The following is a 19,615-nucleotide window of genomic DNA, read 5'->3' on the forward strand; positions in this document are numbered from 1 at the left end:
TGATAGATTGTATGTAAACTGGTGATTTCAAGCCTGATGTGCCTTCCATTGTTGAACATTGTACTGTTTAATCTACTGCTGCAGATTGTTTAATTTAACAAGCTGGATACTTGTATTCACAACCATTTACTGAAAAAAGCATGTTTGATTATTTTATACTGCTTATGTAACAGAATGGATGGTCAGTGCTGTACCTTCTCTTGCATCCTGCACAGATACAATGGACAAGAACTCCCATGTTACAAAGTGGCTGTTTTGCATCCCGCTATAGTAGCTGGTGGCAACCATTTGAAAGGTTGGGTCCCACATTACTGAGTTTTGTAATGTGGAGACTGAATGTTTGAAAACACTGAGTTACATATAATAAGTCCAAGATTGTCATTTCTCAGAGTATTCCCTTTTTTCTGAGGTATGGCAGTCTCAGAATTGGTATATGTAAGTTCATGGGATACAGGAGGCTTGCTTTCTCTGTAAAAAGAAGTATAAAGGAGAAGAGCAGTGTTCAATATTCTCTCTTCTTCTCTATTTTCGGTCTTTGTTTTTTTCCGGCATGTCAGGACTCTGCATTTTGAGATCTGTCATTTCAATAGAGAGCCATAGCTGATTGAATAAAATGGCTTTATTAATTTAAAAAAGTACATAGGAGAAACCTGTTGCTTCATATTGTAGGATTAGATGAGTATGGGCTTCTTGGCCTTCCAAATAAAAATGTTCTAGGGAAAGTGTTAAAAAATGGTAATGACTATACAAATTTCATTTATTTTTATTCTCTGTTCCCCAGTTGCAGTTTTGATTATAGTTTTAGGTTCAGACTGAAACTGTTAATGAGGAAATAAGTAAATATCTGCGTTGTTTAAAAACAGGTAACTAAGCAAGCTCTTGGTGCTAATGGTTTTAAATGTTCAAATGATCTCAGTTCTGCCTCATGAGTTATTGCATAAAAGTGTATCTGGGTTACCATTCTTGCTGCTGTCATACCTCTTCAGTGCTCATATAAAAAATACTATTACTTGGCTTTGCTGTGAGGATTAAGTTTTCCTTTTGTGTATTGAAACTTGTATTTCAGTGTTAGGATAAAAGAGGAGGGGGAGACCTGGGGTGGTGTGCAGAGGATGAGGATACCTGGCAACCTTTGTTATCAGAAAGTAACAATAAAGCTATGTACAGGCTAAAGTGGACTTAGCCTGATGTGGGCTATCAGTCACAGCATAATATTTACAAAACAAGATATGTAGTAAGTGATGTATAATACATAATTGGCAAAAGTAGAGATAACGGTCAGTACAAGCAAACGTAAAGGGTTGCTGTGCCATCTGTTCTGAGCAAATCTTGATTTCACCCCAGCACACATATCCATGGGCTCAGGTGTTGTAGATATATCAGTAGGGTGATAGAAAATGGGAGTGAACATATTTTAGGTGAGTAAAGAACTGTGGGGTAGGCATTGACACACCACATCAATACCAGCAGATAAGAAGAGTGTGATCAAAGTGAGCAAAAGAAAGTTGATTGCGCAGTTTGTGAAGTGCACTGAAAATGAGTTTCATAACTTGCCTCCAGGTACAGAAGACCTTGTCCCTAATACCTGTTTATTTTAAAGGACACTTTGGGTACTTTAGGTAGAATGTTTTTGTTCATAATGTAGTATATTGGAAGCATTAACCTGAATAGCATATGCAGTTCAGTTACATTTCTCCAGTGCTGTAGACATAAAAATTGCCTTTCCACATTTCTTTAAAACTCATGCAGGTGTATTCATGAGGAACCACACAGATGTTCAAGGTTTTGGGGAAATAGTACAATAAAACCAAAAGTCCGGCATCCCATCTTTCCATGTAACATAAGTTGCTTTCAATTCACTCAGTTCAAAACAAAAATGTTTCTTGGAGAGTCAATGAAAACAAAAATGTTCCTTCCTTTAAACAGGCAAATGTTTACAGCAAAGTCCAATATTGTCCTGTATTCCACACAAGCAGGTATTAATTTCATTTTTTGTGGGGACACATCTTTCTCCATGTGGTTGCACAGCTTCACCAAATGTCTTGCAGGAACATCATACTACTACCTTTAGCCATTTTCTGAATATTCTGAGTTCTTTCAATCCCCAGGCTGATTCTTTCCTGAAATTTGTCTGAGAGAGGAAAACATCCTCTGTATCTGATTCCATCTCTCTCTTTTTACAAAATAGGGAGGGGGGGTGACTTCCTCCATTTGGGGCATATGTGTGGAATCCTCTTCCCACTATGCCCAAATAACAAAGGTGGTCAGCGGGTGGTACTATGATAAGATGCATTCTCAACGACTTAGGAGTATTTTTTTTCTCCAAACATTTGTCCAGCTGGAACAGTTTATGGCAAAATGTCCAACTCATAAATAAGTGTGCCAACATAGTAGCCTTAGTCCACTTACAGCCCTGTAGTTCATGGACATCTCTTTCTTTGTCTTCACTTTAGTCAGTGCATTAAACTTCATTAAACTTCAGTTGTCTCTCTTTTATTTGCAGGTTTATAACACTGGTTTTGGTTTTGCTTTTTAATTCTCTGTTCCACAATATGATGTTAAGCAAGTGATAGCAATGACTGTATAAAGCATGAACTTTTTTTTTCCAGTGGGCTTTATTTTATCCACATCTGCTGTACTAGAGACTAGTATTTTTTTGTTTTATTTTCTGTTGCTTGACATGAGAATCATCCACATAATCACAGTTTTAGTGAGACATCATATAATGCAGAGGACCTACTTATTTTTACCTGTTTTGTACTACATGGTTTGCATTTCTTTTTATTAGCAGGTTGCATTGCTTGACCTCTATCAAGGGCTTGTGCCACATTCATTTTGTATCAGAGGTTTTCCCATCTAGTTCTTTGTTTTAAGATTTTAATTCAGCTGTTAAATTTCATTTTCTGGTTCAAACTTCATCATGACACTGTCTGTGGTGCATATAAGGATTTTGCCAGAAACTGCGTGCAATACTATGTTTTTTGCTTCCTTCCTTACTAGAAGTGCAGCTTCCATAAAACCAGGGTGCCTGATACACTTATCACTTTGTTCAACAAGCAGTTTCACATTGGCTGCCTCCGTTACTGAAACTCTATTTACAGGGAGACATCATCTTTTTTTTTTTTTTGCAGAAGGGAAAGGTAACCACAGTTCTCTTTGTAATGTTTATTATTTTTATGTTGAGACATCTATGCAAGTAAGTCATCCCAGCAAAAATGACGTTTTGCGCAAGCAGTGTGTTTTTGGGTTTGGACTCCATGACTGGAAAGTATTCAACACTAAGCTGGTGACCTCCTTCAGCATTAGAAGATTAGCATGAGTGCCTTACTTCTGTCTGAGGGAATGAAGTCTTTTTGCAGGTTTGTTACAGCACTGTGAGCTTCTTGATTCAGCTTAGTATAAGAAGAAAAGTTTGGCAAACATTGTTTTAATCTTCTGTTTGCATCCTCCAAAGATTTGCTTTGGGTTTTTTTGGCCTCCAGATTTCTGCAGTTAGTGGACAGCTCAAAAATAACATCTGTCATATAACACAATTTCATCTTTTCTTCCTGCAGCCTATTAAGAAGGCTTTGATTCTTTTTGCAATTTTTCCATCTTCTAGATGTGTTGATTACCTGCAGTTACGTCACTTATTGTATAGCTATAGTTCTTTACATATAATTTTTTGAGCTTCTCACTGGTAAGTGTTGACTATTTACTTTCATTTTCATTTCAGAATTTTTTTTGTAAAACCTCATTGCTGTGAGTATTAATTGAATTAATCGCGTGCATGTCACACCGACAGACTGTAGAGCTGTATATTCGTAATTCGACAGATTTATTGAAACTGACCAAGCACTACTGTGAGATTATAAACATTTTCTTTATTACAGACATTATTGTTAGACACACTGCACTTCCTCAGCTGACTCAGATTACAAAAATGTCCACCAAAAAAGTATTCTGCAACCATTTTTATAGTTTCAAAACTTTGTCCTTGATGAAAACATCCTTTTCCTGTATTGAAGCCTTCTTTGTCTGTATCCTTATCACAACCCAGAGAAAACCAGTTCTCAGCAGGGCAAAATGTTCTTTCAGGAATGTTCTTTCATTGATAAGATAATCTGTAACTTTCCTGCTGTGTTAGCCATACTTATCCAGAGAAAAACACTTCTCAGTATGCCGAAATGTTCTTTCATTGATAGGAAAGTTTGTAACTTTTTTCTGTTGTGTTAGCCATTTCCCTTTAGCTTGAATATCTGTGTACATAGAATATTTCAACAAGCCTCTCTTGTTAACGCTATTTGTTACAAAAACATTCAGTAGAATATTTTTTGTTCCATACAAATACATTCTCTTAAACCAATGCATCATATACTGTTGTAAAATATTTCACACTGTTATAATGATTACCAAACCTCTGTTACTGTGAAGGAAAAATAAAAACATTCAGAAGGATAATACTTTTTGTTTTACATAAGCACATTCTGCTAAACTAATCGTTTAGAAATACAATATATCATGCAAGCACATTCTTATTTCTTCCTGTATTTGCAGGCCGTGTATTTTTATGCTATTCCTAAAAATATCACACTGTCACTATGAGAGACAGTTTTACCAATACATGCTGTTACTGTGAAAAAAGCAGTTTTATCAAATCACATACATGCCATTTCTATGAGGGTAAACCAGTTTTACTTTATATAATTCTGTCAGTGAGCATGCGTTTTGTGTAATGGTCTTGAATTTATCAGCCTGTTGAAGCTGTGCTTCTAATCTTGCACATTGTGACACTTCAAAAAAATCAAGCAGAACATTCTTACTTTTTTGTATCTCACCACAATTCTTCCTTCTTGCTGTGTAAATGCAAAACGTTAGTGTGGTTATGAAACTGACTTTTATTTTGTTTTTACAGTTCCACCAGAAGGTTACCTGGCTCTTTTCCCAATTTGTGTAATTTTTTTTCCTAACACCTTTTCCCTCTTGTATTGTCAATTGCCGTTTGACATAATACTTTAGGCTTACTCTTATGTTTCACTGTTCCAACTGATATAGAAAGTTTGGAGAGGTGATAGGACAAATTAAAATGTTTTGACATATCTTTTGCTGGTCAAGGCCAACCAACAACATTTTAAAACTCTTATTTTCATTTTCAGAAACCATCTGTTCCAACTTTGTAATTAAGGATAGTACTCCCTGGCTATCTTAGCATTTCTACACTCACTTAATGGCCTGATTTCTTCTTGCAGGGATGTACAACATAGGGAGAGTGGCTTATTTACTTTTTTTCTGTTGTTGGCAACCCTTTTGTTCAATAATCAGTTTTCCTGAAACAGATTTCACTTTCTTTCATGCAAGTTCTTGCTTCTTAAAACATTCCCTGATGAAAACAAGAATTCTGGTTTTAAGTTGTATTCAATACATCCAGCAAATAACATTTATAGCCAGAGTATTTACTCTCAATTAAGGTTTCACTATACACAATTAAAACACTTGAATGAAAAAAAACACACTGCATCTCAGAAATATCTTGGTGTAAAGCATTCTTATTCTGCAGCACCACAGTACTGTTTGTGGTCAGAATTATTTGACCACCACCACATTTTCTGTGAACCTATGTTGCAGTATCCCAGCAGTGCTCAACATCAGTTCACTTTCTAAGACAGCAGCACAATTATTATTTTGCTTATCTATTTTGCCTCTCATTTCTTTTTAATACAGACTGCTTGCACCCTCACAATCAGTTTTACTATGTTTGCACACAGTTTTATTTCTTCCAGTACATAGTAATGAATTTCTTTCTCATTATCATAGGATTGAACTTTTAGAGTAAGTATTCAGTGCAAAGTTTGTTTCACAAAATGCTACCAGAATTTTGGTAAAGCACTTTTACCACACACACATTTTTGATTCAAGTTAGTAGCATAATAGTTCTTATGGTACAGTGTTTGATGCACTCATCCCTCATTTGCCTACCACGTGACCTTCGTCAAGTCACTTAACCAGGTGTTGCTCCCAGGTCACCCCTGGAAAGGGACCGTGTGTCTAGTGGGCCTACCTGGTTAACAAATGGGTATTACTGTTATTATTGTCACTATAACAACTAAGGGAATTTTCTTTTTTACTGTAAGAACAACTCTCTGTACAGGCACAGGACAATACCACTCAATAGTTCTCCTTTCCAAAGCAGCATTCACTCACATAGAACTGCATTCCAATTCATAGGTAGGCCTTTTTTTTTGTCTTTATTCTCCACCAGTGTGGCATTTTGGTTAGGCTTATATTACTGAAACAACCGTAACATGCAGCTTTGCAGTTAAACGGGTATATTTACAATGATAATGAAAATAATATTTTTTATGCAGCTTGGGTGATACACATCGGGTCTATATTACAACGTCAAATTTGTATAAGTTCGAACGTTGTAATATCGAACCCAAAAGTCTGAAATCCAAAAATAGCTAAGCCACGGCACATCGATTTTTTTCCCAGGGAAAAGAATCGGTGGGCTGTTTCCAGGGCTTTCCTATTTCCTCCACTGTGGTGCGATCTCAGAGTTGGCATATTTAAGTAGAGGGGGTGTGGGGGGCAAAGCATCCCACTTTAGTTTAAGTTTAAGGTTTAATTTTTTTTTCACGGAACAGAGAAAAAAATCGCTGTTCTGTGTTTTCGTTATTATTGGGTTTTGTTGGGTTTCGAACTTTAGGGTTCGATATTACAACGTTCAAACTTATGTTAGTTCGACATTGTGATATAGACCCATACACATCTTGTGAATACATTCACACAGATGCAACTTCATAGCAATCCTGTCAGTTCTTATAAAACTTTCAGAGTTTTGTTCCAGTTTCAGTACACTCTCAAATTGCTTTTCAAAGCAGTTCAGTAAAAGTCTCAGACTTCTAAACTGACTTTATTATACAGACAGGGAACTTGCCTCTCCCAGGGCAACAGCTTTCCAAACACAGCTTCAGTTCTTTTAGGACAACAGCTTCCCAAACAGAGTTTCATTTCTCCTCAAGGCCCTGTTGGCTGCTTGCTACCCATTAGTCTTTGTGGATATAGGCCCCATTGTGATGTGGCTGTCTGAAAGGTCTGTATTTTTCTTGTAGAATGCACTCTGTCACTACACCATCCCTTGTATATGCAGCTGGCTTCACATATACTATATTACACTGTATACACAGATGCACATATGTGTGCTTATATTTTATTACTAACAACAAAACAGTCTCTGCTGTTCATTCTTCTAATTAATATTAGGTTTATTTTTGCAAGGTCAACAGAAAAAAGAAGAAATTCTCTGCCTTTAGACTTGGGGAGGGGGTGGACCGAAAACAAGACACTTTCACTACTAGCTTCACTTCAGGGTTTCCGTTTGTGCCACACTGCAGTTGAAAAGAACATGTAGTAATCAAAGGAAGTTAAGCTACAGGGAATACAGTCCAACTGTTTTTCCAGCTTAGAGGCAGTAGGGCCAGATCCAGTACAAGACTCCCTAGGCAGCTGTCTATGGCCTGCTGCTAGCCAGGGAGGGAGAGGGCACATAAGTGCACAAAACAGTTTTTCTATAACATCTCCTGACTCTGATTTTGCCTTTTTAATTTTGATCCACCGTGCTTTGATGTGTGACATTTTCAAATTCTCTTTCATTGGCTTGAACGTAGAACCAATGAGAGAGAGAGAGAGAGAGAGAGACTTCCTGGAGTTTGTCAGTAGCGGCAAGCTGACCTTTTAAAGAAGGAAAAGGAACCAAGCAGTGCAGAAAACATTGATATGTGGATGTGATGAATAACTGTGCCGTGAGTGTGTGTGTGTGTGTGTGTGTGTGTGTGTGTGTGTGTGTGTGTGTGTGTGTGTGTGTATCCTTAGGCAGAGGGCAAAGCTCTACCTTTCAAATGTACCTTATTTTATAGCACACCTCTGGTTTACCTTACATTTTTGCTGTTCTTCCTAAAATGTGTGATTTTCTGGTAAATTAATGAGAATCTGTTAGTCAATAATGCCAGTTATTAGTGCTTCACAGTTCTTGTTTAATAAAAAGCATATCCATGCAACACTATTCTAGTACCATTTTAAATACATTACAGGTGTCTGGTACTGTGTTGTTGACACACTGCTTCCTGTAGTGAAAAGCACATGGGTTTGATTTCTTCCACCTTCAATTACCGACTGTGTTACTTTGAACAAGTCACTTAACCAAGTGCTCCCAGGTAATCCCCCAAAAAGGGATACTTTGTCCTGTGGGTTTATCTGGTTAATAAATAGATACAATAGTATTTAAATGTTGACCCTTTTTGCACCTTTGTCCCTCCATTATTTTTGGCTTTGCCCAGAACTATTGAGAAAAGAAGTTGAGAGGTATTTTGGGCTGCTCCTTGTAAAATATGTGTATTCTTACATGTCAGTTCCAGACTTCATATATCCTCCAGAAAATGTGTGTGTGTGTGTGTGTGTGTGTGTGTGTGTGTGTGTGTGTGTGTGTGTGTGTGTGTGTGTGTGTGTGTGTGTGTGTGTGTGTGTGTGTGTGTGTGTGTGTGTGTGTGTGTGTATGGCGTAAATAAAGGCATCAATGTTGTAAAGAAGGACATCTTCAAATGAGTTATGGTCTTTGGGTACCATCCTTGGTTTCCTTGCTTTGTTTGTTGTTGACAATGTGTTTATTATTTGGTTGTGAGTAAATTGGACAACATGAAGTCTATGAGCGTGATGATAATGTCTTAACTCTGAGTACATTTTTAATGTAGTTTGCTTTTGCGGGCATGTTGATGTGAAATGCCATGTGTTGGTCTACAACAGTGTTTGCCACTTAGTGAATCCTAGCATGCCTGTTGTTGTTTAATGACTTGCACATATACTTGAAGTAAATGTGAGTTCCAGGAAATGAAACGTTTTACTATGTCTGTTTTCAATGTGCAAGTTTTGGTTGGCAAATGGATGTCAATATTGTTGCTGTAAAATGGGAAATACATTTTTAAATGAAATCTAAATCTCTGTTTTCAATGTGCAAGTTTTGGTTGGCAAATGCCTGTCAGCACTTTTGCTGTAAAATGGGAAATACATTTTTAAATTAAATCTAAATATCTGTGGTAATTTTAAAAGTAAGGAAGAAAATATTATGCATACTGACTGGTTTGAACAGTGTTTTATGGTAATTGGGGAGAGACAGTGGAGTGCTGGAATATTGGTATGGCTGGTGGGGGGGTTGGGCTATTATGCTGACTAGAGATCATGATCTGGCTGTGAGTTGCATACCAGCACATTGTATGAACAGTTCCTTCCAGTGTCTGTAGATTTATGGTAACAATGGGGTTCTTCCTTTAGGTGAGAATAATCCTTCTCCACCCTTTTCAGTATTAAAGAACTAGTAGGTTTCCCCTTCTTAGGTGAGAGTATGCTTCCTAACTTCCTCAGTTGCATTGCCCACCCAGGTATCTTGGTTCAGTCTCCTGTAACCCGCTCCACATAAATATGGAAACTGCTTGTATTACTAACATTCCTAATATTCAGTCCAAGGCAAGCTACTCCCAATTAGTTACTTAAGAGACCTTTTTCCCTCCTCCTGAGCTTGTCTTTTTGCAGGGGATGCTCTATATTTCCCTTCAGTAACCTGTCTGCTATGGAACACCACCCTAGTTGAGAATGCAGCAGATAACATCTCTGGATGGCATCCAGGTGCTGGCACACACACACACACACACACACACACATGCGTGCATAGACACATTGAGTTCTAAAGCTACTTATGGTTGGGAGCTTCTCATTTATTCATAAGGTCTAATGTCAAGTCTTTAATTATTAGAGTAGAAGCACTGAAGAAAAGTGATACTGTTTTCAGTCTACTTTATGGACTCATTCTTCAATATTTCAAGTCAGTATTCTCTGAGGTGCATTTTTAAGGAATGGGTGTGAAGGAGCAGGGCATTTTATTGGTGTTTTTGCTTTCTCAGCTGTAGTTTGACTGTACTGTTTTCTTCACTGTAAGCAGGAACAGGAGCACTTTTTCCTTGCCACTGTGTTTGTTGTTTTGTTGTGTGACCATGGAGTTGGTATCTTTAATTAAGGAGTATGTGGGTGAGGTAGATCTTACCCTCCTGTAAAAAATATGTTCATTCTTCATTTTTTCCCCTATTTATTACAGATTTACATTTATTTTATTATTGCAGATGTTTGGTTTTTCATTATCACTGGAAATAGTTCATCATTGCTATCACTGGAAATAGTTCATCATTAAAGCTGCAGTGGTACAGCGGTAGCGTTGTCACTTCACAGCAAGAGGTTTTCCTGTTCGATTCTCGGCTGGAGTGCCTTCTGTGTAGAGTCTGCATGTCCTCCCCGCAGTCGAGTGGTGTTCGAAAGACGTGTGAATGGGCGTGCCTTTGTTGAAGGTTGGGCGTCGGGCTGGCACCTCAGCACTGTAAAAATCTACTGCCAGTCATTAGCAGACTGGAGTTCCACTGTGGCGACCCCTAACCGGGAAAAGCCGAAAGAACAAGAACAACTGGAAATAGTTCATCATTATTCGATTGTAGTTCACTTTTACAAGGATTTAAATTTTGCTTGTGGCATAAGTAAGACATGTTTCAGAGGATGCCTTGCTCTGGAACAGGCTCCCCATCCATGTGAAGCAAAGTCCATCTCTAACCCTATTTAAGAATAACCTTGACAAATGAATGGGAAATCGGAAATTCACCCTGGGTCTGGCCCTCATGTTTCTGATAGAGTGTCGTAGACAGTAGTGCCCAAACTATCATACCCCTCCCCCATGCACACACACACACACACACACACACACACACACACACACACACACACACACACACACACACACACACACACACACACACACACACACACACACACACTTAACCTCTACAAACTTCCTAACTAACATACCCCCTTTTAATAAACACCTGTGATACATAGGGACACAATTGGGTTGGTTTACCCAGCTAGGCTTATAAAGGTCCTTGTGGCTGTTAGGCTACTGTTTACCTGTGAACTTATGGTTTCACTCCTGTCTTACTAAAAATATCAGTGAAATGCTCTGAAGTAGTGAAATATAGAGTTGTAGCTTGGGTGGGGTGAAACAGGCGGCTGCTCAAGATGCAAGGTGTTAGGGGGTGGGATTGGCAGATTTGGATCACTTGGTAGTGTGTTAGTACATTACTTGCATTTCTGAATTCTGGTACAGAAATAAATTCCAATACTGCCTTCTCAGTCAGAGCTAAATCACATCAGACAAGAAAGCTGCTATAGTTCTGATGAAATGTGATATTGGGGTTTACCTGTTTAATGAAATCACATACTATGAAATATTGAACTACATTAGATTCTTGTTTGTTTAAAACAAACAACTAATCTGAAGTAATTAACTTAATTTGGTCTACAACCTGTGGGTATCGGATCCGAGCCGGCAGCTTTCCAAGCTTACAGATCTGAGCTCCAAGCTCCTCCCCCTTACCCACAATACCCTGCTACCTCCTTGTAACCCCCAGATCTCGTTTGCTGCGGCTAAGATAGCTTCTCAGAACGAGCTCCGAGTGGTTTGTGAGTAGTTTAACATTAGATTTCTAATATCTTTAATTTTTTCTCTATATTCCCTTGTGTGTGTGTGAACCCCAGCTAGTTATCATAGTGGTTCCTGTTTTCTTTAGCTATAGTTTATTTAATTGTTTAGTCAGCTAGTTCCCCTCCCCCCACCAGAGTGTGTGAAGGCGTGTGCTGTTCCATCTTTTCTTTTACAATGGCCGAAGGCCCTAAGGCCATTTTTTCTAAATGCACAGAGTGTGGTCATAAGCTGTCCCCAGCGGATGGCCACACTCGGTGTGTGTTGTGCCTGGTTGTGGAACACCTTTCCACAGGCTGCACTATTTGTGCAGCCTTTAATCCCAGGGCATTAAAAGACAGAAAGGCCAAGCTTATTTTAACGGGCCTTCTGCCACCAGATTCTTCAGCTTCTGCTGTGGTGCCAGCCGTTACCACGGCTGCTCCACCTGCCGCTCCCGATCCACTGGTCGGGACTCACCCTCCCTCTTTGGCCCAGGAGGAAAGGGAGGGCAGAAAAAAGGATAGGAGAGACAGGGACAGAGAAAAGGAGAAACACCGGAGCCATAAAAGACGGCCGGAGTCGACTTCCTCGGCTCCGCCACCTAAAGTTACTGCTTCTCCCTTGAAGGTCTCCGAGTCTACCCCCTCTCGGCTCCGATCCCCTTGTTTCTCCCCGGAGCTGGAGGAGGAGACTCGGTCACCTTCTAGGTCAAGGCGTAACCTTCCCGGCCACCTTCGGTGGCCTCTAGTAGGTCTACAAGGAGTTTGTCGGACGCAGATATGGATCGGATGATGCGTCAATTTTTGCAGGCTCAAATGCAGATGGGAGTGCTCATGCCCCCCCCCCCTGGGGTGAGTTCGACACCCTTTTTTGTCCCTATTGCTCCTTCTCCGACCCGCTTTCGGGTCTCGGAGCTGTCGGATCCGGCTAGCTTCGGAGCTGGGGTGGGGCAGGCACCAACAGCGTTTCCGCCTTCGGTGCTGACCATGCCCTCGGGTCTATCGGATCCAGGATTCTTGTTGGATCCGAGCTGTCGGAGCTGTGGGGCGGGCATCGGATCCGGAGGGGCTAGTGGAACTTCGGCCCCATCCAGGTCGGGTCACACTACCCTTTCGGAGCCAATCGCCTTCGGCTCCGATCCGTACGTTGGAGCCGAGGGAACTGCTCTTGGATCCAAGGGAGAGCAGTTCACCATCAGCATTCGACATAGTGGAGAGGGTCCTCTCGAGGGACTCGAGATCCCCGGTTCTTGCTCCAGACCAACCCATCGCTCCCACACAATTGAGCCTATCCGACCCCAGGGACAGCCTGCGCTTATGTCCCAGATGGTTCCCTTGGAGGAACAGGACATCGCTGGTGAGGCCTCTTCGGGCAGCCCCCCGAGGAGGTGCCTCACAAGCGGAAGTGCAAGTGGAGGCACTTGGACTCACCTGAGTCCTTTACGGAAGACACGGACCTGGAGGAAGGGGAAGGCTCCCCAAGATCACCCCCCGAAGACGTCTCCTTTGGAGACTTCATGGAAATGTTACGCATTAGGGGAGGGTGGTCCACCCAAAAGCCTTCCTCAGACGAGTCCGTGTTTCTGGAGGCGTTTGACGCAGGCCCATCTACCTCTTGGGTGTCCCCCCCCCCCCGCCGACCCCCTGGCAGATCTTATTACTACCAGGGCGTGGAAGGAGCCGATCCCCAAACGTCCCAACAAAATACTGAGCCCCCCCCCATACAAGGCTTGTTGGAGTAAGGGTGCCCCTGTCGATGCTATGGTGGTGGCGGTGGCCACCAAGAAGGAACAAGCACAGGAGAGTTCCTCGGTGCATCCTCCAGATAAGGATTCTTGGATGATGGACCATTTGGGAAAGCAGATGATCTCTTCAGCGACCTTCTAGGTAAGGTCTCTGAATTACATGGCACATGTTATTCGACTCCAGCGAGACCTGATTAAGGAGTACACTGAATCACCCCCAGAGTCCATGTTGGCCGAGGACAAGCGTATGTTCTCGTCCTGAATGGCCACTCTCAAGTCGATCACAAACACATCCATGCGGCTCCTCTCCCATGCCATGGAAGGAGCGGCTAGGGCTAGCGGAACGGGCGTCGTCTTACAAAGACAGGCCTGGCTCCGTCTTTGTGACTTTGCGGAACCCTTTAAGGCATCCTTCACAAATGCCCCTTATGATGGTTCAATGCTCTTTGGTGAGACCGTCCGCAACACGCTTCTCCAGAGCGAGAAAGACAGGAAGACATTGTCTGCCATCGGGATCCGCTTCTCGGCTCCCCAGAGGTCCTATTCCAGGAATCAAAAGGGACAGAAGAAGATGTGGTTCCGGAAGACTCAACAACCCCGTTTCGCTCTGGAGACCTCGTCCTTCAGAGGCAGTGGAAGACAAGGTGGACGCCGACTCAGAGGCAGAGGGGGCCCGAAGAACTTTGGGTCGAGAGAACCTTTCTCGGACCGACCCGTGCAGCAGCCCTGAGGGGTTGCCCGACTGCCTTTCTCTGGAGGCAGTCGGGGGGCGCTTCTCGGAACACCTAGCCAAATGGGAGTCCATCGCCACAGATCGCTGGGTGCTCCGAATTGTATCCAGAGGATATTCAATCCCCTTCTTAACCTCCCCTTCTCGATCATGAGGAATCCCCAATGTCCCACCCAGTCAGAGGGATGCAGCAGCTATAGAAATTCAAAAGCTGCTAAGAAAAAGAGCAATCCAGCCCGTCCCCCAGGGCAGTCCGGATTAGGGTTCTACTCCAGGTTCTTTTTGGTGCCAAAAAAGACGGGGGACCTAAGACCCATACTCGACCTATCAACACTGAACCTGTCAGTACCCAAAGAGAAATTCTGGATGGTCACTATTCAGTCTATCCTCCCGCTGTTACAGGAGAATGACTGGATGTGCTCAATAGACCTCCAAGACGCGTACTACCACACTCTTATGGACAGACGATCCAGGAGGTTTCTCCGCTTTCATCTATGAACCAGTCACTACCAATTCAGGGTCCTACCCTTTGGTCTCACCACAGCCCCCAGGGTGCTTACCACCTGAGACTTCAGGGCATACAGGTCTTCCCGTACCTCGACGACTGGCTCCTTACCGCCCCCACCAGGCATCAACTTTGCTCAAACAGAGATTACCTGTTACAACTAGCTCAACAACTAGGGATCTCGATCATCCTCAGGAAATCATCTCTGCAACCCACTCAAATTTTGGATTTCATAGGGGCCAGGATAGACACAACACAATCCAGAATTTTCTTGACCACCGACAGGCTACGCAATCTTTACCTCCAAATCTTGGTCCTCTTACAGTCCCCCTCACCACCGACCGTATTGGTCCTGAGGGCCCTGGGATCCATGGCGGCTGCCATTATTCTATCTCTGTTCGCCCATCTAAAGATGAGAATCCTTCACTGGACTCTTCAAGTGCAATGGTCTATTCTTTTTCAACCCCTGTCTACCCCTATTCCTCTCAGCAGGGTGTGCAAGGAGTCGCTCCTCTGGTGGCTTCATTCCACAGACCTTCGGGAAGGACGCCCTTTCGTCCTACCTCCACCACAAGTCACGGTGACCACGGACGCATCTCTCCTCAGGTGGGGGGAGCATTACAGGGGCAGAGCTGTCCAAGGCACGTGGACTCCCACAGAGACCTCACTGCATATCAATGTACTGGAGATGAGGGCGGTGCTTTTAGCATTGCAGGCTCTCCATCACCTTCTTCCTCCGGGTATGATTGCAATTCAGTCAGACATGTCTGTAGTCTGGTACATAAACAAACAGGGGGGAACCAGATCCTATCCTCTTTGCAGGGAGGCCATGAGAGTGTGGGAATGGGCGATCTCCACCAACCGCTTTCTCATAGCAATGCACATTCCGGGTTGGTCAAACATCTTGGCAGACAGGCTGAGTCGAACAATTCTCTCACCTTACGAGTGGTCTCTGAACCCAACATTAGCGAACCAGATATTCCTTGCCTGGGGTCAACCTTGCTGCGATCTCTTCGCTTCACCTTCAAACGCAAAATGCAGTGAGTTCTTCGCTCTGATTCCCCCACCAGGGGAAGCCCCCAGAGACGCTCTAGTTCATGCTTGGCCATCCGGTCTTCTCTATGCTTATCCCCCTCTTCCCTTGATAACAAAGTTCCTATAGAAAACTCGTTGGTTGGGGAGCAGAGTTATCCTCATAGCCCCATTCTGGCCTCGCCAGACCTGGTTCCCTTACTTACGGTCTCATCTAGTACATCCTTCCTGGATCCTAGATCCCAGTCCAGATCTGATTTCCCATCCACTGGGGCTCAAGACCCCCGACCTGGATCATCTCAAGCTCTCAGCTTGGTTGATCCAGTTCCCCTAATGGCTAGGACTCCCGGATTATCCTCCTCTGTTAAGGCCATCCTGTTGGCCGGGCACAAACTATCCACCAGAAAGATCTACAAGAGTAAATGGAAGTGTTTTTTCAATCTGGGCAGAGATGATGAATCTAGATCCTTTCACGGCCCCCGTCCCAGCAGTTCTAGACTTTCTTTCACATACCTTTCAGCAGGGAGCTAGTGCATCCACTATTAAAGTACAGCTGGCAGCTATCTCCTATTATCACATAGGTAACAATTCAGGGCCTCTGGCTTCATCCAAGATCTGTAAATCATTCATGAAAGGAGCCTTCTTGTTATGACCCCCGATTAGAGATACAGTACCTCCATGGGATCTTACCATATTTCTTCAAGTTCTAACTGGGCCCCCATTTGAACCGGCGGCCACAGTGGAATTAAAGTATGTATCTTGGAAGACAATCTTCTTGATTGCCATTACTTCCGCCAGGAGAATTTCTGAACTTCACGCTCTGTGCTGTAAACCTCCTTACATCATTTTTCATAAGGACAGGGTCTCCCTCAGGACCAATCCCTCCTTCCTGCCCAAAGTATCCTCAGAGGCCAAGATCAATCAGTCTATCAATCTACCGGTCTTCTTTCCAAATTTTCAGAATAAAGGAGAGTACAGACTCCATTGTTTGGATGTTCACAGACAACTACGTTTCTACCTGAACAGAACTGCAGATATCAGAAAATCTGACCAACTTTTTGTGTCCTTTGCAAAATCACGTTTGGGAAAGCCAGTCAAAGTTACATTAGCGAGGTAGATCTCTCAATGTATTCTCCTCGCCTACAAAAGTTCCAGTCGTCCTGAGCCCCTAAAACTGCGAGCCCACTCTACACGATCTATGGCTACCTCTGCTGCCTTTTGGTCAAGAGTCTCTTTAGATGACATTTGCGCAGCAGCAACTTGGGCTTCTTCACATACCTTCATTTCACACTATAAATTGGATCTCATATCCAGAGGACGCGCTTCTTTTGGCTCTGCAGTGCTCTGGAATATCCTTCCATAAGGGCCTCCCAAGTTATGGATAGCTGGGGACTCTGTCCCACAGGTTGTAGACCAAATGAAGTTAACTACTTCAGATAAAGAAGTTATGTACTCACCATAATGTTCCATCTGAGTAGGTAACTTCATTTGTCTGCAACCGACCCTCCCTCCTTCCCCCGGACCTATGGTTTGGTAGTTACGAGCCTGTGTATATCTTGTTCAGTCATCACCCTTGCAAAATGATAAGGGTTAATAGGTTAGAGAAACTGTCTATTGCCTTCTCTGGCAAACTCAATCTGAGGGTTACAAGGAGGTAGCAGGGTATTATGGGTAAGGGGGAGGAGCTTGGAGCTCGGATCTGTAAGCTTGGAAAGCTGCCGGCGCGGATCCGAATTGGATCCGATATCCACAGGTTGCAGACAAATGAAGTTACCTACTCAGATGGAACATTATGGTGAGTACATAACTTCTTTTTTCTGTAGTTTACGTGATTTGTAATTACTATAACTCACAGTTCCTTATCCATCACAGCCACATTTGGTCTGTTCAATATCACAGTCTCTTATGTAGACTTGTATATAATGGGTGTAAGTTGAAACACTGAAGTACATAAATGTCAAGTGACCAGTAATCGATCCCGAAAGATCGAAAGCCAAAACAAACAGTAAAACTTATGTTTTTTGCAGGGGTAAGCTCCACTGTGCCCTCATGACCCCCGCTAACTATATATACCAACTTCGAGATCGCTGTCCTGTGGGGAAATGGCAAATTTCCTGATCTCCACTGTGCACTGTCTTGCACGGAGTTAACATTGGCAGAAGACAGCAAATGACTTTTCATCACTTCTGCCAGTGATAAACCCGTTTGAGAGTAAGAATGTTCAATTATATGGAGTGTTGTATATAACAGACTGTGTTGAGATCAATGCAATGCTGTTCTCTGAACTAGAAATGTTATCGAGTTGTCTTAACAGTTGCTCCAAGAAAGAACAAATTATAGTATATATAATAATTAGTATATGTGATGGTTGAAATTGGTCTGTTTTGATTATTGCCCTACCCCGATAAGAAAACTAAAACAAGCAAGCAAATAAGCAAATACATAACTAACTAAATAAATGGCTTCTGAAAGTAGTCACATAATATGCAGAAGAGTGCCATAAGATTTAACTGTGTAGCTGGTGGTTCCATGTCTGCAGGTGTTTACAGACAAAATGATTCAATACAGTGTCTCATAGATGCACAGTGACACAAAGGATTTTACAGAGACACTAGCTGTAACTGTAGCCACCAGTGGTGCTTCACCCAAAAATTTTAAATGAGGCTGCAGAGATCCTGTTATGCATTCTTTGGTCTGTTAAAAATGACTTTCAAAGCAATAGCTAATGTTACAGTGCCAAAGAGAGAGAAAGATGGTATAGTAAGATCTGTTAACTGCTGTGACTAAAAGGTGGAGTGTTCAATTACTTTTGTAGAGAGTTTCATGAGTAGTTGTTGACATGCTATCCATGATGGGAGTTGTGGAGGACTAGGCCGAGAAAAATGATCCAGTGTAACCACAGGTACTTAAACTTGTAAAGGTGCCTTGGTCATAAGATCCTTCTCTGTAACTCTGAAGACTTGGTGCAATGTCAACAGAGTCCAGTGTCGATGAAATTTCTCTGCATTAAGAAGAATCATTTTATTGCAAAGGAACTGGTAATGAATGTAAGAACAGTGTGACCGACAGTGCTGCCTAATGAGTTCACCTACATAAGGCAGTGTCAGTTAGCTTGAGGAACTGTGAACACCATATTTGAAAGAGATAATGACAGACAGGTAACCCTTGATGGAGTTCTGTGTAATCCTAGTGCAAGCAGCAGTGGGAGTGGAAGTGGCAGCAGACGTATAGGACTGTATAGGGTCATATGACTGTACCAACTTCAGCTAAATTGTTCCCAGTCTTCCCTCAAGTATATATCTCTACTTAGCTCTCCACTAAAATAATTATTGGTATTATTTTCTGTATAATATTCAATTTACTAAAATCATGTATCATATTTATTTTTAGGCATTAGCTTCGAGTGGAATAGGAGTTGCAACGGGAGAGCAAGTAAGTGCCTTCTATTTAATTACATTGTATATTTCCAAATTTCTCAAAAGGCACAACCAGTAATCACCTGCATTATTGTTTTAATCTTTTATGTATATGCCCCCGTATGCCTTTTGTGTATCTAATCTCCAAAACCCAAGTCCATCGAGAGCCACCTTCTGCCAGTGCACACTCTGCTGTTCATTTATATATAGTGATGATCTAGTGTCCCTCACTGGTTTGAGTAGAGGGCAGCGGGGAAGAGGGACCTCTCTGTGCTGCCATGAGCTGTGGGGATTTACCTAGTTTTTATTTATGTAGTACTACAGGCATGGCTTAACTCACACACATTACCACTTGTTACCAAGTCTTCACCTTGCTTGGCTATTTACATCTAACAGCAGGCTGCTGTACCCCAGATCTTCAGCTGGGGTTTGGCCTCAGAAGAAGCACACACTGCCTCAAGATAGGAGACCTGGTCATTTGCCATTTAATCCCACATTCACTGACTGACCCTTTACGTTTTTGCTGTAGCTAACAGCATTTGTCAGTGGGTCATCCATAACCTGCTTCAGTGTTATAAAAATTACATGCTTTTTTGCATTACTTTATTTGCAGAAATAGTAGAGTGTTTCATTTTTAAAGTTCTTGGAAACTTAAATC

At 42.2% G+C, this 19,615-nt stretch overlaps 1 protein-coding gene across 1 annotated transcript in view; it reads left to right on the forward strand.

The window, feature by feature from the left end:
- Window positions 1–19,615, forward strand: part of ENOSF1 (enolase superfamily member 1) — an 852,891-nt gene that overhangs the window by 670,772 nt on the left and 162,504 nt on the right. The window contains exon 12 of the mRNA XM_044065235.1: window positions 18,932–18,973. Coding sequence (XP_043921170.1) covers window positions 18,932–18,973 — 42 coding nt within the window. The remainder of the gene's footprint in view (window positions 1–18,931; window positions 18,974–19,615) is intronic.

Source organism: Protopterus annectens, chromosome 3.part0 (assembly GCF_019279795.1).
Source record: "Protopterus annectens isolate FY-2018-M chromosome 3.part0, PAN1.0, whole genome shotgun sequence".
Classification (NCBI taxonomy): Eukaryota; Metazoa; Chordata; order Ceratodontiformes; family Protopteridae; genus Protopterus; species Protopterus annectens.